This window comes from Pteronotus mesoamericanus, unplaced genomic scaffold, assembly GCF_021234165.1.
Source record: "Pteronotus mesoamericanus isolate MK-2021 breed Mesoamerican mustached bat unplaced genomic scaffold, CSHL_Meso_final contig_166, whole genome shotgun sequence".
Lineage (NCBI taxonomy): Eukaryota > Metazoa > Chordata > Mammalia > Chiroptera > Mormoopidae > Pteronotus > Pteronotus mesoamericanus.
Genome location: NW_026555066.1, coordinates 1,299,871 through 1,323,875, shown reverse-complemented (window position 1 = coordinate 1,323,875; position 24,005 = coordinate 1,299,871). Strand labels below are relative to the sequence as shown.

The 24,005-nt window shown below is 43.9% G+C and overlaps 1 protein-coding gene across 3 annotated transcripts in view; it reads right to left on the bottom strand.

The window, feature by feature from the left end:
* Positions 1-7,489: 7,489 nt before the first annotated feature.
* The window catches only part of GNL3L (G protein nucleolar 3 like), a 37,806-nt gene continuing 21,290 nt past the window's right edge, over positions 7,490-24,005 (bottom strand). For all 3 annotated transcript variants that reach the window (XM_054565733.1, XM_054565732.1, XM_054565734.1), the window contains 10 exons: positions 23,469-23,604; positions 22,244-22,347; positions 20,360-20,504; positions 17,976-18,063; positions 17,286-17,460; positions 17,057-17,199; positions 16,700-16,836; positions 14,773-14,900; positions 9,343-9,553; positions 7,490-7,801 (listed from right to left, as the gene is read on the bottom strand). In XM_054565733.1, the coding sequence (XP_054421708.1) occupies positions 7,719-7,801; positions 9,343-9,553; positions 14,773-14,900; positions 16,700-16,836; positions 17,057-17,199; positions 17,286-17,460; positions 17,976-18,063; positions 20,360-20,504; positions 22,244-22,347; positions 23,469-23,604 (1,350 nt within the window). In that variant the 3' untranslated portion in view covers positions 7,490-7,718. The remainder of the gene's footprint in view (positions 7,802-9,342; positions 9,554-14,772; positions 14,901-16,699; positions 16,837-17,056; positions 17,200-17,285; positions 17,461-17,975; positions 18,064-20,359; positions 20,505-22,243; positions 22,348-23,468; positions 23,605-24,005) is intronic.

Below are 24,005 nucleotides of genomic sequence, written 5' to 3'. Positions count from 1 at the left end.
TGGTGGCTGACCTAGGATGTGCCAACAGCAATCAAGGCTCAACTATAAGAGGAGGGTATACACAGCCCACAGGGTGGGTGCACCTTGAGTACACAGCTTATGTGACCCTGGACAGAACATAGTCAGTGGCTGACCTTGGACATGCCAACAGTGATGAAGGCTCAACTACAAGAGGAGAGTATACAGCCCACATGGTGGATTCACCTGGAGTACCCAGCTTGAGTGATAGGGTAAGAGGTGCCACTGAACCCTACAGGATACCTAGTACATTAGGCCACTTTACCAAGGCATGGAGTCATAGCAGCTCTATGTAACATATAAAAGCAAACTCAGGGAGGCTTCCAAAATGAGGAGACAAAGAAACATGGCCCAAAGGAAAGAACAGAACAAAACTCCAGAAAAAGAATTAACAAAATGAAGACAGGCAATATACTAGGTGCAAAGTTCAAAACATGGGTTATAAGGATGCTCAAAGGACATAGTGAGGACCTCAACAGCATTGAAAAGTCCAGGCAGAAACAAAGGATACACTTATTGAAATAAAGAATAATTTACAGAAAATCAACAGTAGAGTGGATGAAGCCAAGAATCAAATCAGCAAATTGGAATATAAGAAAGCAAAAAACAACCAATCAGAACAGCAAAAAAAAAAAGAAAGAAAGAAAGAAAAAGAACCCAAAAAATGAGGATAGTGCAAGGAGCCTCTGGGACAGCTTCAACCATACCAACATTTGCATGATAGGGGTGCCAGAAGGAGAAAAAAGAGAGCAAGAAACTGGAAACTATTTGAAAAAATAATGAAAGAAAACTTCCCTGATTTGCTGAAGGAAATAGACATGCAAGTCCATGAAGCACACAGTCCCAAACAAGATGAACCCAAAGAGGCCCACACCAAGACACATCATAATTAAAATGCCAAAAGTTAAATACAAAGAGAGAATCTTAAAAGCAGCAAGAGAAAAGCAGTTATTTACCTACAAGGGAACTCCCATAAGACTGTCAGCTGATTTCTCAAAAGAAACTTTGCAGGCTAGAAGGGATTGGCAAAAAATATCCAAAGTGAGGAAAAGCAAGCACCTACAACTAAGATTACCTAGCAAAGCTATCATTTAGAATCAAAAGATAAAGAGCTTCCCAGACAAGAAAAAGTTAAAGGAATGCATCACCACCAAACCATTATTGTATGAAATGTTAAAGGGTCTTCTTTAAGAAGAAGAAAATAAATATATGAACAATAAAATGGCAATACATACCTATCAACAATTGAATATAGGAACAAAATAAACAAGCATAACAGAAACAGAATCATAGACACAGAGAACGTTTTGATGGTTGCCAGATGAGGAGGTACTCGGGGGATTAGCAAAAACAGTGAAGGCATTAAGAAGTACAAATTGGCCCTGGCTGGTGTGGCTCAGGGGATTGAGTGCCAGCCTGCAAATCAAAGGATTGCTGGTTCTATTCCAAGTCAGGGTGAGTTCCTGGGTTGTGGGCCAGGTCCCCAATACGGGGCACACAAGAGGCAACCACACATTGATGTTTCTCCTCCTCTTTCTCCCTTGCTTCCCCTCTAAAAATAAATAAATTTTAAAAATCTTAAAAAAGGAAAATTAAAAGATGTAAAAATTGGTAGTTATAGAATAATCATGGGCACATAGAGCAAAGGAACAGAATACAGAGCCCAGAAATAAACCCAAGTGTCTATGGTCAATTAATATTTGACAAACGGGGCCGAAGCTGAAAATGGAGTATAAAACAGTTTATTCAACAAATGGTGTTGGGAAACTGGGACAGCTACATGCGAAAAATTGAAATTCAACCACAAACTTACAGCATACACAAAAATAAACTCAAGATGGATAAAAGACTTAAATATAAGTCATGACACCATAAAAGTCCTAAAGGAGAACATAGGCAGGAAACTCTCAGATATTCAACACAGCAAAATTTTCACCGATATGTCCCCTAGAACAAGGGACATAAAGGAAAGAATAAACAAATGGGACTTCATCAAAATAAGAAGCTTCTGCATGGCTAAAGAAAACATCAGCAAAATGAAAAGGGAACCAACCGTATGGGAAAATATATTTGCCAACGATGCCTCAGAGAAGGGTTTGATCTCCAAAATATATAAAGAACTCACATGTATCCACTCCAGGAAGAAAAACAATCCAATTAAAAAATGGGCAAAGGACCTGAACAGACACTTCTCCAAGAAGGACATACACAAGGCCCAGAGACATATGAAAAGATGCTCAGCATCACTAGCCATCAGAGAAATGGAAATTAAAACCACAATGAGATACCACTTCAAACCAGTCAGAATGTCCCTCATAAACAAATGAACAAACAGGTGCTGGCAAGGGTGTGGAGAAAAGGGAACCCTAGTACACTGTTAGTGGGAATGCAGACTGGTGCAGCCACTGGGGAAAACAGTTTGGAATTTCCTCAAAAGGCTAAAAATGGAACTGTCTTTTGATCCAGCAATTCCACTGCTGGGATTATACCCTACAAATTCCAAAACACCAGTTCAAATGAACCTATGCATTCCAATGTTCATAGCAGCACAATTTACAATAGCCAAGTGCTGGAAGCAACTAAGTGCCCATCAGTAAATGAGTGGGTCAGAAAGCTATGGTACATTTACACAATGGAACACTATGCAGAAAAAGAAAGGAAAGGAGGGAGGGAGGGAGGGAGGGAGGGAGGGAGGGAGGGAGGAAGGAAGGAAGGAAGGAAGGAAGGAAGGAAGGAAGGAAGGAAGGAAGGAAGGAAGGAAGGGAGGGAGGAAGAAAAAGATCTACTACCCTTCACAACAGCATGGATAGAACTGGAGAGCCTTATGCTAAGCAAAATAAGATGTGGGGGGCAGCGAAAGACAAATACCATATGATCTCACCTATAACCTGATCAACAAAACAAACAAGCAATAAAATAATAACCAGCAACATTGAAAGAAAAAACAAACCAACAGTAACGTGAGGGAAGGAGGGAGGGGGTAACGGGAAAAAGGAGGGAAAGGGTCGAATCAAAGAACATATATAAAGCACCCATGGACAAAGCCAAAGTGGGGAAGGATTGAGGGCGGGGGGGTGGGGGTGGCAGGGGAAAGTGGTGGTAGGAAAATGGAGACAAATGTATTTGAACAGTAAAAAAAAATAAACAAAAAAAGAATAGTCATAGGGATGTAAAGTACAACATAGGGAATAGTGTAGCCAAAGAACATACATGCATGACCCATGGACATGGACAATGGTGTGGGGATTGCCTGAGGGAGTTGGGGTGTGTTCGTGGAGAGGGGCATAGGGGAGAATTGGAACACCTGTAATAGCATAAATAATAAAATATAATTTAAAAACTACAAAAATATTAACAGAACTAAGTTTATCAAAGTTTCAGGTTATAATATCCATATACAGAAATGAATTGTATTTTTATATAATAGCAGTGAATAATTAGAAATTGAAAATTTTTTAATACCATTTATAATAGCATTCAAAATGTAAAATATTTAGAGATAAACATGAAAATGTTAAAAACCTGTATAAAATATTGCTGTGAAAATTAAAGAAAGCCTAAATAAATGGACAAATATATCTTGTTCATGAGTCAAAGAGTCAATATTGTTAAGGTGTCAATTCTCCCCCTCGTTGATCTGTAAATTCAATGCAATCCAGTCAAAATCCGATCAGGGTTTATTGTAGAAATAGACAAGCTGATTCTACAATTCACATAGAAATGCAAAAGACCCCCCAAAGAGGTGAAACAATTCTGAAAAAAAAAAAGTTGAAGGACTAAGACTATCTGATATCAAAAATTATTACAAAGCTACAATAATCAAAATATTGTGATATATAGTCATGGACAAGGAAAGTATAGCATAGGGAATATAGTCAATACTATTGTAATAACTTTGTATATTGCCAGGTCGGTACTGGAAATGTTGGGGAGAACATTTTATGAAGTATATGTTTTTCTAAACAATACTGTACACCTGAATCTAATACAAAATAATATTGAATATAAACTGTAATTGTAAAATAAAATATTTTAAAAATTGTGGTACTGGCATAAGGACAAATACATCAATGGAACAGAACAGAGGTTCCGGAAATAAACCCATGACTATATATACAATTGATTTTTGACAAAAGCACAATGGCAATGAATTAGAGAAAGAAAAGCCTTCACAACTCATACTTCTAAAACAACTAGGTAACTATATGCTAAAAGAAATGAACATTGATCCATACCTTGTGCAATATACAAAAAAATCAACCCCAAATGGGTCATAGACCTAAATGTATGATCTATAAAACTCATAAAATGAATGCGGAAAACTTTTGTAATCTTATGATAGGTAAAGATCCATTATATATGACATCAAAAGCATGACTGATAAAAGAATAAGATGATAAATTAAACTTTATCAAAACTTTTTTTTCTCTTCAGGAGACAGTGATCGAAAAATAGTGTAGTGAAAACTGGATATCCATATTCAAAAATTATCTCAAAATAGATCACAGACCACCCTGACAAGTGTGACTCAGCTGGTTGGGCATCATCCCACAAAGCAAAAGGTCACTGGTTCAAATACTGGTCAGGGCACATAACCTGGGTTGTGGGGTTTATTCTAGTCGCATACAAAAGGCAAACAATGGATGTTTTCTCTCTCACATCGACGTTTCTCTCCCTCTCTGTCTCTGTCCCTTTCCCTCTCTAAAAATGGATAAAGTTTAAAAAAAAGTAGATCACAGGCCTAAAATAAAAGCTAAAACTATAAAACTGTTAGAAGAAAGCATAGGGGGAAAGCTTCATTATATTCGGTTTGGCAATGATTTCTTGATTATGACAGTAAAAGCACTGGCAACAAAAGAAAAAATTGTACTACATCAAAATTTTAAAATGTGCATTAAAGGACAATCAACAAAATTTTTAAAAAAGCAACTCACAAATTGGGAGAGAATATTTACAAATCATATATCTGATAAGAGGTCAACATGCAGAATATATGAAGGACTTCTACAACTAAACAACAAAAAACAAATAACCCAACTTAAAAATGGGCAAAAATAAATTACTCGAAGAAGATATACAGACAAGCAATAAGCGCATGAAAAGATGCTCAACATAACTAATGATTAGGGAAGTGCAAATCAAAATCGCAATGAACCCTAGCTGGTGTGGCTCAGTGGATTGAGCGCTGGCCTGTGAGCCAAAGGGTCACCAGTTCAATTCCGAGTGTAGGGCACATGCCTGGGTTGCAGGCCAAGTCTCCAGCAGGGGGCACGTGAGAAGTAACCACACATTGATGTTTCTTCCCTTCCCTTCCCTTCTCTAAAAGTAAATAAATAAAACCTTAAAAAACACACACACAATGAAATGTCACTTCACAATTAGGATGATTACTATTTAAAAAAATAGAAAAAAGTGTTGGCAAGGGAGAGGCTGGAACCCTGGTGCACTGTTGGTGGGAATGTAAAATGGTGCAACTGCTACAAAAAATAGTATAGTGGCTCCTCAAGAAAAAAGTAAAAATAGAACTACCATATGATCCAGCAATCCCGCTATCCCGCTTGTGGGTATAGACTGAAAAGAATTGAAATCAGGGACTCTTATGTACAGCTGTGCTGAAAGCAGCATTATTCACAATAGCGAAAAGGTGGAAGCGGCCAAGTGTCCATCAACGAATAAATGGGTAAACAGAATATGGTATCTACTACAATGAAATATTATTCGGCCTCAAAAAGGAATGAAACTCTGATGCATGTTGGACATTATGCTAAATGAAATAAACCAGGCACAAAAGGACAAATAATGTTATTATTCCACTTATATGAGGAACCAAGAGTAGTCAAAATTATAGAGAATGATGGCTGCCAGGAGCTGGGGGTGGGAGAGTTATTTAATGTTTACTATATAATTTCAGTTCTGCCAGATGAGTTCTGAATATAAATGGTGATTATTGCACTATTTCCTGTGTCAGATGAAGGAAGCTTTCCTTCATTATTTTTTCAAGTAAGTTTTCAGTTTCTCACTCTTCCTCTTCTTCCAGCACCCTCATGATTCGGATGCTGGAATGTTTAAAGTTGTCCCAGAGGTTTCTAAGCCTCTCATTTTTTTTGAATTTTTGTTTCTTCATTCTGTTCTGGTTGAATGTTTATCTCTTCCTTCGGCTCCCAATTGTTGATTTGAATCCGTTTCCTTTCCTTTACTCTTCGGCCCCTATAAATTTTTATTTCACTTTGCTTAGCCTTCACTTTTGCCTCCATCTTGCAACCATACTCAACCAATTCAGTGAGCATCCTGATTACCAGTGTTTTGAACTGTGCATCTGATAGGTTTGCTATCTGTTCATTGCTTAGTTCTATTTTTGGAGCTTTGATCTGTTCTTTCACTTAGGCCATATTTCTTTCTCAACACGCCTGTTATGTCAGAAAGGGTGGAGCCTTAGGTATTCAGCAGGGCAGGGCAACCCAGGTCGCTGCATTGTAACCCTGTATATGGGGGAGGGGTCCAAGAGAAAACAATGCCCCTTGTTTGGCTCCTGGCCACCTTTCAGTCACCTCCCCCGCTACTCCACAAGCAAATTGAGCCCTTCTAGTGCTGATTCCTGGGTGGGTGGGTTTGTGTACATTCTAGGACCCTGTGGGCCTCTCCAGCACTCTCCTGTGAGGCTGGAGTTTCTCCCGCCATCACAACCCCCACAGATTTTTATAGCCAGAGGTTTTGAGGCTCTTTTCCCACACTAAAACCCTGGATTGTGCCATCTGCCTCACTCCACAGCTGTTCCTCCAGGTTTATCCACATGCCAATGTGGGACCCCCCAGACCACCAGCCACCACCTCACCCACCTGGTCCTCCAGCTGCTGCCTTGCCACTCATCCTCTCTGCCCCCGCTGCTGGTCTCCAGCCTTACCTGTCTGGATGAATGTTTCTTCTTTAACTCCTTGGTTATCGGACTTCCCTACAGTTTGATTTTCTGGCAGCCTGGTTATTTGTTTTTAAATTTGTTGTCCTTCTTTTGGTTGTGTGAGGAGGTAAAATGTATCTACCTATGCCTCCATCTTGGCCGGAAGTTATCGGTACCTCGTTTTCCCTTCATGTGAACAAGGCAGTGCTTACACTTCAGCACCAACCAGGCTTGTGTGCTCTCACCTTCCCTCTATCCCATCCCCAGAGCCTTCCAGATACAGAAAGGTTATTACTGTTCGCCCTACTGCCCCTACTGCCACTCAAGTAAGGATCTGTGGACTTGGGTGAAAGATACATGACCTGCAGCCCACTGCAGAAATGTCTTGCCATTAAGACCTATTGTGGACTGGTAAAGAAATAATCACCCTCCCAGGGACCACCAGGTCTACCAGCAGCCTAGCCTCTAGCTACATATGTAGGTGTCCAAGAGGATTTGGTGAGGAGTTAGACGCCCCCCTCCAACCAGCCCAACCTACAGGGTTGGGGATAAACTGTTAGCATCAGATCTGTTATCATAATTGCTTTTATTTGTCTTGGAAAACAGTGGGGATTAAATAAAGGATATTGGGTTGGCCAGTTCCAGCTACTTGGGACTCTTTCTTTCCCCTGAAGAATGGTGAAAAGTATCAGGGAAGGTGTGGTTCTTTTAATATACAGGTGCTTCAGGGAGAAACAAACCACTTTATTTCATCTGTATTCCCCCCATCCTACTGGAGCTGGCACTTGGAGAGGGGATCAGTCAATCAGTCACCAGCACTGTCATCAGCATTGCCAGAGAGGTCAAGGGCAGACATCATGGAATCAGACAGCTTACTGGCGAGTTTATCTGCAGATGGAGAAACACAGGCAGTCACTTGGTGGCTGGCTTGCCAACAGGAGGCCTGAGGAACCTGCACCAAACTCCCACACTGGCTCATTTACCCCCCAACATTAAACAAAACAACTGGTGGGCTGCTGCTAAGCAGCCACTGCTCAACCTCTCAGGCAGATCCCATTTGTCTTATGTGTGAAATGATCACCCCAACACAGATTCTATCTTAGAATGTCAGACTCACTGGGCTCCAAGTATTTCTATCCCTTCCTAGTATCAAAACATCAATTTCTTTTTACTGTGCTGAACTTACTAGCACTGTCATTACCTTCAAGGCTCTCAGAGCAAAGGGACAGAGGAGCTTTGAGCTTGAATTATCACCTCCCATCCTCCAGCCATACCCTACTGTTCCTCAGGAAAGCCTTCCCTACTCACAGCTACCCCACTACCATCTGCAGACTGGGTTAGGTTCCTTCATTGTGCTTTTGGTATCTTCATGATCACTGTTTTGTCAATGTCTGTTTTCTTGTTTTCCTTTCCATTCCCCAATAAGACCAGGAGTTCCAGGGTAATTAATCTGAGGATTCCTAGGCCTCAGTGTGGAACCAGGCCAAGAGTGAATGGTTAGAAACACAACCTAGTTCAAAGAACAGAACTTATGGGGCCCATCAGTTCTGGGTTTTCATTTTGGCTCCATTAAATACTAGTTGTCTTACCCTGAGTGTGTCACTTAATGTCTCTATGGCTCAGTTTCCTCACTTATCAAATGTGGGTAAGACTTTTGCACTGGGTTGGTGAAGACTAGTACAGCATGAAGACATAAATGGGCCAGCCACACAACAGACCACCACTAAAATGAAGGAGGAATTTCCATGTGAATCCACATGGAAATATCTCTAATATATATACTGAATGGAAAATGATGTGGGAAACTGTATGTTCAGTAGACCAGCAATTGTACAGAAAAGGAGAATAAAGAATATACAGATGTTTGCCTGTGTACTTATCTCAGGAATGAGATACAAGGAATTAACTGGTCACCTCTGGGAGGATAGCATGGATGACTAAGGGATTAGAAGGAGAGAGACATTTTATTATATATCATTTTATATGTTTTAGATTTTGAGTATACTGCCTACTGGTAGAATAAACATTATATATGGCCTATAAGCTTCCTATTACATATAAAGCAGCTAATAAATGGTAGTTACCACAAACTAGGCCAGTGTTCTCCCCAAGTGTGGTCCCCAGAAGAGTAACAAAAGCATTACCTAGGAAGCAGTTAGAATCACAAATTTTCAGTCCCCATGGCCAACCTACTCAATTGGAAATTCTGGGGATGAGTCCCAGAAATCTCTGTTTTACCAAGCCCTCTGGCAGTTCTAATACATGCTCAAGTTTGAGAACCACTGTGCCTACAGATGAGCCTCCTAACCCATCCCTGCCCCCTAACCCCTGCCTGGGACTGGATACATGGAGGTGCTCACTCAGGACCCTTAATCAAGGTCCCAGGTGGGCCCTTTTTGGAGCACAGGGGTGTTGTCTGGTGCCCCCACCTGTACGCTTCTGCATCTTCTTCTTATTCTTCAGGGCAAATGCCAGAGCCTGGCCCTGCTGCAGGGGGTCTGTCTCCATGATCCTCTGTATCATTGGGCGGCGGTCCACTGGGCAGACATTCCTAGGGTAGTCGTCCACATTGCGCTTAGCCCACCCCTTCTGATGACGGTTCGAATTGGTGCAATACCCAGTGAGCTCTCCATCTCCAATCTGGTGAGACAAAGGAGAGCAATGAGGTCTGGGCCCCCAAAGACTTCTGCAGAGGAGGCAGAACAGGTTTAGATAAGAACAGGGAGACTGGAGCCATGCAGAACTAAGCTCCAACTCTGGCTCCACCACAGACTAGCAGGTACTTAGTTAACCCCTTAGCCAAAGTCTGATCATCTGTCAAATGGGGGTGGATAATGGGGAGCTTACATAGCTTCCACATAAAGAAAATGAAAAAATGGATTTACTTGATCAGTGACAACTGATACTATAATGATTCTTTGTTCAAGTGACCCTTCAAGGTCTTAGTCAATTTAACAAATATCTTCTGATACCTATTTTGTGCCCAGCTCTGTGCAGGGACATACTGGAGAAATGAGTCAGATGCAGTCTCATCTTCAAGAAGTCAGGCTAAAAAGGATACAACCAACAATACTACAAGTCAGATTATGAAAGAGCCAACCAGAGACACAGCATAAGTGACAGAGGTTGAGGGAATGGTGGTGGTCAACATACTTCTACTGATAGGAGAGTCATTCCTGACTGAACACTGGAAAAACACAGAGCATACCTGGGCACCCAAAAAGGTGTCTCTTCAGCTGGAACTGAAGGTACATGTGTGTAGTAAAAGCTAATAACAGAAATTTCACTACGTGCCACATACCATTCTAAGCACATGTGTATGTACACACACACAAACACAGGCATATGTATACATGTACACACACATATTACCTCATTTTTAGTATAGAGTAGTAGGAAACTACTAGAGGTCCCTGAGGAAAAACTGCTTGTACTGGGGCTTATGGACTCAGAGAGAAATATTATCAGGGGATGTCCTTAAACACACAACTTTACACTAATCTTCCTAAAAGCACCAAGAGAACCTTTGAAACTAAGTGACAATAGGAATGGCATAAAATCCTGCCACGGCCCCAGTGTAGGCTTCATCATCTTTTTTTAAAACCTCACCTTTATTTTTTATTATATTTTATTGATTATACTATTACAATTGTCCCCATTTCCGCCCCTTAGCTTCCCTCTACCCAGCACCCCCCATTCCCTCAGACAACCACCCACCACTGTTCATGTCCATGGGTCATATGTGTAAGTTCTTTGGCTACTCCATTTCCTACACTATACTTTACATCCCCATGGCTATTCTGTAACTACGTCTTTGTACTTCTTAATCCTCTCCTCTCTTCACCCACTCTCCCCCTCCCAACTCCTATCAGGCAACCATCATAATGCTTTCTGGCCCTGGCTTGTGTGGCTGAGTGGATTGAGAACCAGTCTGAGAACCAAAGCGTTGCTGATTCGATTCCCAGTCAGGGCACATGCTTGGGATGCAGGCCAGGATCCCAATAAGGAGTGTGCAAGAGGCAACCACACATTGATGTTTTTCTCCCTTTCTCCCTCCCATCCCCTCTCTAAAAATAAATAAATAAAATCTTTTAAAAAAAATGCTCTCCGTATCCATGATTCTATGTCTCTGTTGTTTGCTTAGTTTTTTAAATTCAATCAGATAGATTTGTATTTTTTTGCCATTTTATTGTTCATAATTTTGATCTTTTTCTTAAATAAGTCCCTTTAACATTTCCTATAATAATGGTTTGGTGATGATGAACTCCTTTAGTTTTTTCTTGCTTTGGAAGCTACCTGCCACTCAATTCTCAATGATAGCTTTGCTGGGTAGAGCAGTCTTGGTGTAGATCCCTGCTTTATATGACTTTGAACATTTCCTGCGAATCTCTTCTAGCCTGCAAAGTTTCTTTTGAGAAATCAGCTGAAGTCTTATGGGAATTCCCTGTAAGTAACTAATTTCTTTTCTCTTGCTGCTTTTAAGATTCTCTCTTTATCTTTAACCTCTGGCATTTTAATTAAGATGTGCCTTGGTGTGGACCGCTTTGGGTTCATATTATTTGGGACTCTCTGTGCTTCCTGGACTTGCATGTCTATTTCCTTCACCAAATTACAGAAGTTTTCTTTCATTATGTTTTCAAATAGAGTTCCAATTTCTGGCTCTTTCTCTTCTTCCTGTGGCACTCCTATGATGTGAATGTTGGACTTCCTCAAGTTGTCCCAGAGGATTCTTTCTTCTTGTTCCGATCAGTTGTTTTTTGCTGCCTTATGCTCCAAATCATTGATTTGATTCTTGGCTTCATCCACTCTACTGTTGCTTCCCTGTAAATTGTTCTTTATTTCAGTAAGCATATCCGTCGTTTCTGACTGGATCTTTTTTATGCTGTTGAGATCTTCACCAAGTTCATTAAGTATCCTCATAACCAGTGTTTTCAACTGTGCACCTGACAGATTGCTTACCTCCATTTTGTTTAGTTCTTTTTCTGGAGTTTTGATCTGTTCTTTCATTTGGGTCCTATTTCTTTCTCTCATTTTGGCAACCTCCGTGTTTGTTTCTATGTATTAGGTAGAGCTGCTATGACTCCATGACTTGGTAGTGTGGCCTAATGTAGTAGGTGCCCTGTAGGGTGCAGTGGCACAGCCTCCCCTATCACCCAAGCTGGGTACTCGAGGGGTGCCCTTCGTATTTGTAATTGAGCCCTGGCTGCTGATGGCAGATCAATGGGAGGGATTTACTCAGGCCAGTCCACTGCAAGGACTGGTTGTGGCCACTGACCACCAACCTCCACCCTCCATGGAGGATCAGCTGTGCAGGGGCAGGGTGGTGGTGCTCCAATGTGGTCTGTAGCTATCCAATGGGTGCACTGGCCCTGGGGGTTCCCAGGTGATGCAGGCCAAGGTCATTCCTAACCTGTGTTTTGCCTGGGGCCACCCTCCCTGAGCTATAAAGCAATCTGAGATGGCCGCTAGATATGCTGAGGTTGGAGATTCCCAGGTGAAGCCAAGCTGTGAATCTTGGCTGGCTGCTGCTAGTGCCTGGCCTGAGGTTCACTGAAGCCAGCTGTTGCTTGTTTGATAGGACTTAGGAAGTCATGAAGCATGAGCCAAGACCATTCATTCCTGTGGAAAAACAGCTTGAGTGGACCCATAAATTGCTTGGGATGGACTCTCTGGGGATCTCCAAGGTGGGTCAAACAGTGTTAACCAGGTTGATGGAGTCTCAGATACGGTACCAGCTTGCTGACTCTGTGAGGGGATGGTTTAGAAAAGGGACAATTGCCCTGCTTGCCTTGATGCCAAACACTTCAGTTTCTCCCTGTATACCACTGGTGCCTTTCAAGCTGCTTCCCCAGTGCTGGAGCTCAGAGGGAGTGAGTCTAAGTAGGCGAGTCCATGTGTGAGCTCTTAAAAGAGGAAATGCTTGGGGCGCCAAAAGTTTCTTCCACCAACTCAATCCCTGCTGGTTTTTGCAGTCAGAAGTTGTGCGGACTTACCTTCCTTGCACTGGAACCCTCAGCTGGGGAGCCTGGTGTGGGCCTGGGACTCCTCACTCCTGAGGTATCCCTCCCAAATTTTTATCCACATGAGTGTGGGACCAGCCTATTCCACGTTCACGCATCTCCTACCAGTCCGGATGGATGTGGTTACTTTAATTCCACAGTTGTCAGGCTTCCCTTCAACTTCATTTATGACATTCCTGAGTGATGGTTATTCTGTATTTTAGTTGTAATTTTGATGTGGTTGTGCAAAGAGGTGAGCCATGTCTGCCTATGGTACCATCTTAACCGAAGTCAAACTTCATCATCTTAGAAAGTGCAGGTTAGTTTCCTTCTTGGACTCCCTGCCTCCACCTGACCCCTTTCTTTCTTACCTGATATTTACCCCAGTTTCCAGAGTAATAGTTCTAACAAACACACCTGACCTTGTTGCTTAAGAAATCCTTCCAGGTGTAATGTAGCCATCAAAAATGAAGGACAGCTCTTTAAATAATCATGTGGGACAATCTACAAGATGAATTTGTAAGTGAAATAAGCAAAGTGCAGAACAATATGAATATTATGCTACTACTTGAATTAAAATAGGTTTCTGTATCTGCTTATGTGTATACATGTGTGTATACAGATGAAATAGTTCTGAAACGACACTCAAGTCTGCTAATTGTGACTGCCTCCAAGGAGGAGGCAGAGTGACCGGGAGACAAAAGCAGGAGAGAGACTTACTTTTCACTCTACACCCTTTAGTACCTTTTAAATTTTACACCATGTACACGCATTACCTAGTCAAAGGATAAATAAGAAAAAATATTTTAAATAAGAAAAATGGAAAAAAAATAAAACTCTTTGCCCCATAAAAAAAATAACCAACTTTCAGGGTTTTCCTATTACCCATGGTTTAAAGTCAAACTCAAAGCCTTGTGTGATTTGACTCCAGGTTCATCCTTCCCTGCCTCCACCCAAAAGCACTAGCAATTTCCCCAAACACTCCAGTCTCACTCTTTTGGCCCTTGGCATGAGCACAGGCTGAGCCCCTATCCATGGACTGCCACCTGGCCCTTCCCCAGAGAATTCCTCAGCCTTCAAGAGGCTTCCCTGACCCACAAGTAGTGGAGGTTAGGGCCCTTAGATCCATGTTCTCCCAACCTCTGCTCCCACCCCCAGCCTATGTGTCTCCCATCACAGTAAAGACGTGGGTGTCTGAAACCCCCTAAAGTGTGACCTCACAAAGGAAGGAGATGTGGCACTAGCAGAAGAAAAGGCTGAAAAAGCCTCCAGGAATGAGAGCACAGCATACTGACTTGGTCCACTAGGTTCTGGGGAGCAATGAACAGGGAGGGGGAGCCATGGAAAGGGAGATGACATGGTAAGACTGGGCCATAAGAAACCATGGGACATATGTCCAGGTGAGAGAGGACTGGAAGTTTAGACTTGGGTTATAGGAATGGTAGAGGCAGACAGAAGCTGACAGCGCCTCAAGAGATTTAAGAGGAAGACGCTATGGGACTTGGTGACCAACTGTGTATGAGATCCCAGATACTAGTTGAAAGGAAGGAAAAATCAGGGATACCCAGCTTTGCAACTTGAACCACTAGGTGGCTGGACAGGCATATTAGTTTTCTGGGCTAAAAGCAGGCTGCGGAAGCTGGTTGAGAGAGCATGCCTCCTCCTCGGACCTGCATTGTTTAGCAAGGATGCAAACCATGCAAACCACCAGGTGTCCAGGGAGCCCACAGGGAACAAGTGAACAACCCTCAACTCCCCACCATTATAGGCAGACCTCCTAAGAATCAGGGAGAAGGGACGGACCACTTCCCAGAGCCCTAGATCGAGGAGAGGGTAGCCATGAAGAAAAGGGACAAGTACCTTACACACGGTGGTTTTATTTTCCAAAGCATCTACTATTTTCATCATCGGAGAATGGAGCCACTTGATCTCCATTTCGAGCGGATCCATGTCACCCAATAGCTCATCAGATTCTCCATTGGCCAAACCTTTAACACAACCAACACCACTGTCAGGGCCCTGGCTCCTCCCTGCTGCCAGCGTCCTGGTCAGGCCTCAGTGGAAAGGATATGTGGACACTGCCCAGGGGAGTCAAGGGGGAAGGTTCATTCCTGCTGGGAAGCCACAGGACAAAGGATTAAATGCATTGGTTTTACAGTAGGTCACCCGCCTGCTGGGAGCTGGTTTTGGAGCCTAAGCTTCCTCATCTGGAAAATGAAAATGCCACAAGCCCTATGACACAGGGCTGCTACGAGTCATAGCAGAGGACTGCCTGCAATGTGCTCACCTGACACGCTGCTCTGTAAATGACAACCACTGGTATGCCCTCTCCAGGACCAGGCCACTCTCTCCCTTCCTCTGGCACCTTGCCTGAAGCTGGCCTCCCTTGCAAACCGCAAATGTGTCCACTGTCTGGGCCCACATCACCCTCACATCTGCTTCTAAACTTCCTTTCCATTCCCTTCCCTGGGTTTTTTATCCCTAGTCACTCTTCCAGATCCAACAGTAGGGCCAATTCCTTTAGGAAACTCTCACTGGTAACCTCCTTCTCTTCTCAATTTCCCAGACTTCCATGTTTTGTCCAAGTCCATTCTCAGTGACACTGCCCCTCTTGCCCTCATATGCAGCCAGAGCCAAGAATCATTATAAGAATAGGAGCTGGAATTCCTCCCAACAGCCCCTTAATAGAAGAGGAAAGTAAAGTTCAGAAAGGGGAGGCTGACTTGCCAGAAGCCACTTGGGAAATAAACTCTAAAGAAGGCAAGTCCTCTTATCCTCATTTGTAATCCAAGGACACCAACAAGCCCGGAGAAGAAAAACCACTCGTCCTTAAGAAAAACAGAGAAGCTAAAAGGCAGGCCAGCCACAGCTTTCTCTACTACCCCAGAGTGCCCACAGACAGGCCCAGAGAGCACCGGGTACCTTTCTTGGGTAGGGTAGAGAAGGAAGGAGGAGCCATAAGCCAGGGCTGCAGATGGTAGTATCTGAAGAGAACAAACTTTCTTATAGAGTTTTTGAAAGCCACATGGCTCAGTAACAGCTAATATTTACCAAGAAAGTACTATATATATGCCAGGCACTGTTCTAAGTGTTTTTACTAATTAAACAATGGGTAGATGTTACTGTCCCCATTTTACAAATTATGTCATTGAGACATGAAGCAAAATAACCTGTGTAGTAGCATCACGCATCACACACCTAATAAGAAACAAAACTTAGATTTGAATCCAGTCAGTCCCTCCTTTTAACCACTGAGCTACTCTGAGCTGGCAGAATCTTTGACAACAGGGCAGGAGAACTGGTTTGAAGGTCACCTCTGCCTGCCACTGACTATGCACCAATCAGTAAATATCACCTTTCTGTGACTCAGATGCCTCACCCGGAGATGGAGGTGAGAATGAAAATCTAGGAATGGACATGCAGTGGCTAAGGCAAGGCCTAGGGCAGCATGAGAAGGGATTTTTGAGAGAAGACTCTCAGTCCACTCCAGGTCCCGAGAGACAGGGAAAGGAAGCTTGCATTTCCTGGACAACTCACTCTGTACACAGTACTGTGTTCATTTTCTTCCCTATATACCAAGAGCTCACAACCACCCCCATGACCCAAATAAGAATTCTCCACCCTATGGGTGAAAGCATTAAGCCTGGAGCTGGTTAAACAATTTTGTCAAAGCCAGAGTAGGGCCAGGGAAAGGGGAGGTCAAATATGGAATTTGTTGTCAGGCACATGTGGCTCCACTAGGGCAAGACCAAGTGCTGCACAGGCCAGCCCAGTCGCGCTCACTTACATTCCATGGTGTCTTCGTTGGCCTGCTCTGTATCCTCAATGTCGAAGACTTCAGTCATCTCCTTAACAATCTCAGCACTAAGATGGGTGGGCAGAGTGTGGGTGGCTGGTGGGAGTGTATAGAAGCTGATCTTCCCACTGCATCGGGAGGTGGGAGGAAATTGGTAGTGATGTCATTAAAAGAGCAAATCACCAATCAAAGAGAATGAGTTCCCAAGTCAGAAACAGTGAGGGACAAGAACCAAACCTGGCCAGTGGCTTCTGAACAAGAAGTTGAGTTGTTGGTTAATCCCTGACCCACAGTGCTACAACTCAGTCCACTTCGTGGAGTCTCACCCCTCCCCCTCCCCCTCCTCACCTCACCCAATCAGCCAGGACAGCTTTGGCTGCTTCCTCCTGGCTGTATATGCCTCCTTTCTTCTTCTTCCCCAAGCGCTGGGCCACCGCAGTCAGAAAGTGCTCAGTGGTCTGGAACCCAGAGACACCATAATAGTTGGAAATCTGGTGGAGAGAGAAAGGAAAGAAATCATGAATGAGAACAAAAGGCCCTTGGAGTCGGGTAGGGCATGAGCAAGAGCCCTGCGCACCTCCTCCAGGTTGCAACGTTGCAGGATGGTCTCCACCGGGGTCACAGGGTCCGCCAGCTTCTGCACCTGGATGCAGTTGCGCAGAATGGTGCCCACCTCTGAGTTGGGTCCTGGGACAATGCCTGGCGCATCCAGCAGCCTGATGAACTTGTCCAGGTAGACTTCCTGCATGAACCTGGACAAGAGAGAAGAGATTAACAGAAGATGCAGGACACTGATGAGTCCAGATGTGTCTGGCATCCTCTAGACTCCAGAGGGTCTAGGTATGAGAAGCGGATGGCGTACAATAAAGGTGGAGAGAAGTGGGGCCAGAGCCTCCGGGTTCCTACAGATCTGAGACTGAGTCTAGTTTAGCTCCTGGCACTGGGGACTGAACTAGAGGACCATGGGTCAGCTTTTGACTCAGCCTCAGTTGCTTCACCTAGGAAGTGAAGCTGCTTATTCATAGCCCGTTCTTGCGTGACTGTTATATTAGGAGGCTTCAAGGAGATAACAGGGGAGGGGGCCACACAGCTGGGTGCGCAGACCACAGCTAGGGTGTACCAGGTAAATATGGGCTATTAATGAGGCTCCCATGCCCAGGGAAGAATCAGACGCTGCTCCAAGATAAAGAAAGGGACAAGGGCTGAAGGCATGAGAGTAGGGGGCATGATAAAGTCAGTGGAAGTGGTGGAGTAAGTAGGTGCTTACTTGGTGACCCCAGGAACGGCTCCCACGCTGCAAGCACGGCTACGTTTCAAACTATTGATCAGGCTGCTCTTCCCAACATTAGGAAGGCCTACAAAAGAGTGGCAGATGGTTCAGCACAGTTAGGGCCCTTGGAAACATCTGGGCCAGCCTGTGTGTGGGAAGCCCAGGCAGGGGCGATGACCAGGACACAAGGAAGCCAAAATCAGAGCCTGGTCTCTTACCTTCCCACCCTCCGCCCTGAGCAACTCCCTACATGGCCTTTTTACCCCTCCTCTCCATTTATAAACACACTGGGTCAATGTGTGTCTCTCTCCAGAAGTGACACTCCCGTCCCACTTATAACAAGTCTGGGAAAGGTGCTCAATGCAAAGCCTTTGTTACATGATCCAACAGAGGTTGCACATAGAGAACTGTCCATGAAACAGAAAACTGTCTGTACTGGTGTGTAATTAACTGGGGTGGGCTGTCTGCTTGCGGTGTTTTCCTGTTTGGGCATCTGTGAGCGCCTCTGGGCCTGTGGATGTCTTTGTGTTTCTCCCTCCCTGGGTCTCACATTATCATAATCCTCATTCTGTGTCCTAGAAGTTACACATCTACTGCTCTTTCACAGATGTGCCTGCATACACATGTGTGTGTATGGAAGCCTCTATACACGTTGCCCTCTCCCACTCCCTCTCCATGTGTGCATGCACGTGCACATGCACCTTATTTGTTCTCATCCTAAATATCTGCTTTTTCCAATTTTTTACTTTTCTACTCAGTCTTTCTCTCTATCACAACTCTGTATATCTCTGTATCTAAGCATCTTTCTTTGCTGGTTTGTCTCACTGTCTCTCATTGTAGCCATTGTCCTTTCTCTTTTCCTCCCCACCCCACCAATTCTGCCTCTCTTTGTAATTCCTTCTATGTCAACTCTGCTCACGTTTATTCTCTCAGTGTCTCTCTTCACCGTATGCTCTTCTGTACCTATTTCATTGTCTTTCTCTCTCCCTGTATCTCCCAAACCCACTCCCTACTTACCTCCTCTCACCCTCTCTTCTCTATGCATATTTATCTATCTCATCATAGACATGTCTGTATATTTGTCTCTGTGAATCTGGGTGTGTGGCTGTGTCTGAGGGCCTAGTATATCTGGGCACGTGTGTCTCTCTTTGGTTTTACTTGCTTGAACGAAGCAGAGTTAGTGTGAGTGTTTAGGAAGGGCCTGGTTTCCATGTGTTTTGCCCCTGGGTCTGTCTCCAGAGGTGCCTCCTCTGGGTCTACTTGTATACATGTCTTTACACATGTGCACTTGTGTTTATGGATCTGTTTGTGTGCATGGGCCTGTGTGTTCTTCCATGTGTCCATCTTTGTCCCTGCTTCTATGTATGTCTCTAAATCTGTCTATCTCTATGTTTGTCTCTCATTCTTTCTTTGGGTATGTATAGGTGTCTGCCTCTCCATATACATGGGGTGTCTTTAGCCCACTTCTGTCTCTCCTTGCAGGATTCCATGCACATCTGTCTGTATATCCATTTGGTAGTTCTTTCTGATCATACCTCTCTGCTCTGTCTCTCTGCATGCCTCTGTCATTTAAATCTGTCTCCCCTTTCCACTGGCCACCAACCCCACCACTTGGCTTCCCAATTCCTTCTCTGTGCCTATTCAAGTATATATATATATATACCTTTTTCGTTTCTTTTTTTTTAAAGATTTTATTTATTTTCAAACAGAGGGGAAGTGAGGAAGAAAGAGGGGGAGAGAAACATCAATGTGTGGTTGCCCCTTGTGCTCCCCCTACTGGGTACCTGGCCTGCAACCCAGGCATGAGCCCTGACTGGGAATCAAACCAGCAACTCTGGTTCACGGCCCGGCACTCAATCCACTGAGCCACACCAGGCATACTTTTCTCAATGTCTAGCTTTCTTTCTTGACTTCACTTCCTCTCCCTGATGATCTACCTCTGTCTCTCTCCATTCCCCTATTCCAAACTTACCATCCTTCCCTCAGTGCCCTAGGATCCATACAGGCCCAGGTTTGAGGCTCAGCTCTGCACTGTCACACAGAGCTGAGTCCTTCAAATCCCTTTCCCATTTATGGGCCATAATGTTCTCATCTGTAAAAGGGAAATGTTCACCACTCCTTCCCACAGCTCTGGTAGGATAAGATGGTGTCAACTCCAAGCCTAGCCCTGTGCACTTGGTCCATGGTTCTAAAACTCAGTGCACAGTAGTAATTCTGAGTGTTCTTGTACCCCGACTCAAATTACAAATCATGAAATACTTCCTGAACTGCTTCTCTCTTCCCCAAAAAAGGTGCCGTGAAGCTCCCAGGATCCTTTCCCCCAATGAAGCACCTTGCCAAGGAAGAGCCTAGGCCCTATGACCTGCCCCCAGGTGCCTTACCCACAACACCAACACGGATGTGGGTGCGCACTTCACCAAGGCGGCAATAGTTCCCCAGAACCCTCATGAGGTTTTCAGCTCCAAAGCAGGCTTTGCTCTTCAGCAGTGACTCAGAGGCCTGCTCCACTGGCACACTGCAACGATTCTAGAAAAGGAGGGATATTACAGAAAAGGCATCAGGTGGGAAATGTGGTCTGAGCCTAGATATTCAACTTTCAGAGAAAATTTCAGGGTTTGCCTGTGATCATCGAGATCCCCAGCCCAAAGTGGAAGACTTCTCACCCAGGCTCTGGACACCTGCCATTTCTCTGCTACCCTCAGAGACCCGTAAGTTCTATTTTTCCACTGTTTTCTTTGTCCCTGCCTCTGTCTCCACACATCTCTTGCTTCCCTCAGCAGGGACAGGATGGCATCCTAGCCTCAAGACAGGCCAGACTGAACTTCCAACTCTTCCTCTTACAGGTGTGTGCCCAGCAAATCCTCCTTCCCTTCTCAGGGCCTTGGTGCCCTTGTCTGCACAGCAAGGATGGCTGTCATCCCTGCCGGCAAAGGGCAAAAGGCCATTCCAGCCTCCATCTCTTTATTCCTGATGCCATCTCCTCTGTCCAGAATGCCCTTCCATCTCTCTCCTTCCTTACTTACCCACCATACCACTGCAAAATACAAGTTAACCTATATATCCATCAACAAGAAACAGGTTAATGAGATATGTCTTTAAAGTGGAAAACTACGAAAAGAAACCTGATAGCAAAGGATTCTTACATTTTTGCCAAAAAGTCTAAAAAATTTTAATGAGATATCATGTGCCTTCCAGATTAGCAAAGATTAAAATGTTTAATGATATCAAATGTTGGCAAGCATAGAGGGAAATAAGCCCTCTCTCACACTCATCTACACCACTGGCAGGAAGATAAATGGTACAGCCATTTGTGGGGGGTGCAATTTGTTTGTGTTAAGGAAATATAAAATGCATAAAACCTATGACCCAGGCTCTCTACCTCTCAAGACCTAACCTATACAAACATGTACAAGGGTGTGTGTTGAAGTACTGGTTATAACAATAAAAAACTGGAATTAATTTTATTGAGCATCAAAAGGTAGATCTCTATAAAAAGACCTCCAAGAAAAAAAATAAAAAGCAAGCTGCAGGATGACACATATGATAGCCACAAACTTTATTTTCCCTTTATATATACTTCCCTGTATATATAAAGTACAGAAAAATATCTGGATCCTTCCATACTGATAATGGTTACTTCTGGTTATATATGGATAAAGGAGACTGAAGTTAGGGGTACTGGTGAAAGGGTATTTAAGCTTTATCTATAATTGTTTTTATTTTTTCTGCTTTATTTTTTAATCAGTAAGTTTTACACCTGGTACAAAATTGAAAAAATGTCCCCAGCACCCAGTTTCTCTCCCTAGAAACTACCAATGTTTCAGTGTACTTTAATATTTTACAATAAAAATGTATTTGTGTTAATGATACAATTAGAAAGTAGTGTGATGTTTTAAAGAGAAAAACAAATAATCGTATATTTTAAAATTTAACAAAATTAACAAAAATAACAAAATTATATTTTCCAATTTTTATTGCCCAATTTTTGAGATGTATGCCTTACATCTCAAAAAAAAAAATGCCCCCCAAGAGTAATAACATAGAAAAAATTAAAATTAAAATTAAAAAATAAAAATAAAAAGAGTAATAATATAGGAAGGAATGGAATGAAACTAATATTAAGTCATGCAGTAAAGCAAAAAGCTCAAAGTTGAAGGCCCAATTCAATTACCAAAGAGCTGGAGACCACAGGCCAACTCATGATTCCCCATCCCTGGCCCCAGACTACCCTGAAAGAATCTAGATGCCCCTTGGGCCCAGCTTACCAGGTTTTTGACCTGATGCTGAGTGCTAGCCTTGAAAGCCACAGTTGGCAGCTCATTCCGAAGGTAATCCAGCCACTTCTCTACTATCTTCTTGGGGACCAGGTCTGGAGAAAATGGGAACAGATAGAACTGGTAAGGAGAACATGACCTTGATGGCTCACTCCAAAGAGACATCTACTCATACCCAAGGCTAGGCCCACCTCCTGACAACAGATATCTCCCTGGCCCTCACACTCCCTGTCCAGTCCCAACGTTAGAGTTAGAAAGGACATTCTATTCTAGGGGACCAGCTGGCCCTTCTAGACAGGACCTCTATTCCCTCAAGGAGTATGGGAAAACTAGTTGTTTGGTCCCAGATGCCTTCGTTCCAAACCAGGGTGCCAGAGGCCTCCCAAAGATCGTGCTTCCCATCCCCTCTCTGGATCATTCTAGTATGGACCAAATGGCAAGAATAACATGGACAAAAATGACTACCATTTGTGAGGTACTGGCCGCACATATACCAAGCACTTTATTTTTAATTTTCACAACAACCTTGTGAGGTTAGGACAATCACAGCCCATTTTACAGCTACAGAAATGGAAGCTCTCAGGTGATATGACTTGTCCAAGATCACAGACAAAATAGGTCAACTGTGATGAGACCCAGACCTGAATAACTCCTGAGCCCATGCCCTAATCCTTGGGTTCCAGCTTAGAGAAGACAGAAACTCTCCAGGGTTGGACAGTCAAATGGCTCAAAATGGCAAGAAGGGGGACTCAAAGGCACAAAGGCTTGGCCTCCATTCCCAATTTCTACTACACTCTGCATGTCTTTAGACAAATGATTCTGCCTCCCAGATTCCTGGCTTTAAAAACTGGAACAAGCCCCAGCTGGTGTGACTCAGTGGATTGAGTGCCAACCTGTGAACCAAAGGGTCACCAGTTCTATTCCCAGTCAGGGCACATGCCTGGGTTGCGGGCCAGGTCCCTAGCTGGGGGCTGGGGGGAGTGTGAGAGGCAACCAATCCATGTTTTTCTTGCACATCTATGTTTCTCTTCCTCCCTTCCCCTTTCTTTAAAAATAAGCAAATAAAATCTTTTTTTTTTTAAAAACTGGAACAAGAATTCAACCTTGCACAACTGTTAGAAATACCAGTGAGTTGCTGGGTCTTGGGATCTGGTCTGAGCTAATCTTTCAAGGCCTGGCCCCTGCCCTGCCTTACCCAATCCTTCTCAGTACCCACCAATCTTGTTCAAGACCAGGACCAGCTTCTTGCTGCCTTCTGCCCGCAGCACAGCCTCCTCCATCTGGAAGCAGCGACAACCCAATGGGTCCCTGGCATCCAGAACTTCCAGAATCACATCAGAGTATTCCACCACCTGCAGGGCAGAGGACAAGGGATGAAGGCAGAGAAAGGATTGGGCAGCAATCACACACGTCTGTGAAAGAAAAGGTATCCATCTCAGGAGAAACAGAAATGGAGAAGAGACTAGATTGGTGGCCTCCCTAAAGGGCCTTAAGAAATGAGTTCCTGCCCCTCTCCTTCTGTACTGTCTGGCCCAGGCTGCTTCGTTACACCAGCTGCCCCCAACCCGCCACCCGCCAACCACAGCCCAAATGGACAACGCTCCAAGCATCCCTGACCTATGCCACCGGATAACTGGTAGGCCGACAAGAGAGTGGCCATGCCCAGCTGGCAGCGCAGGGGTCCGACAAGACAGCGGCCATGCCCAGCTAGCAGTGCAGGGGTTAAGTGGCCGATTGCTGGAGATTCGGGAGC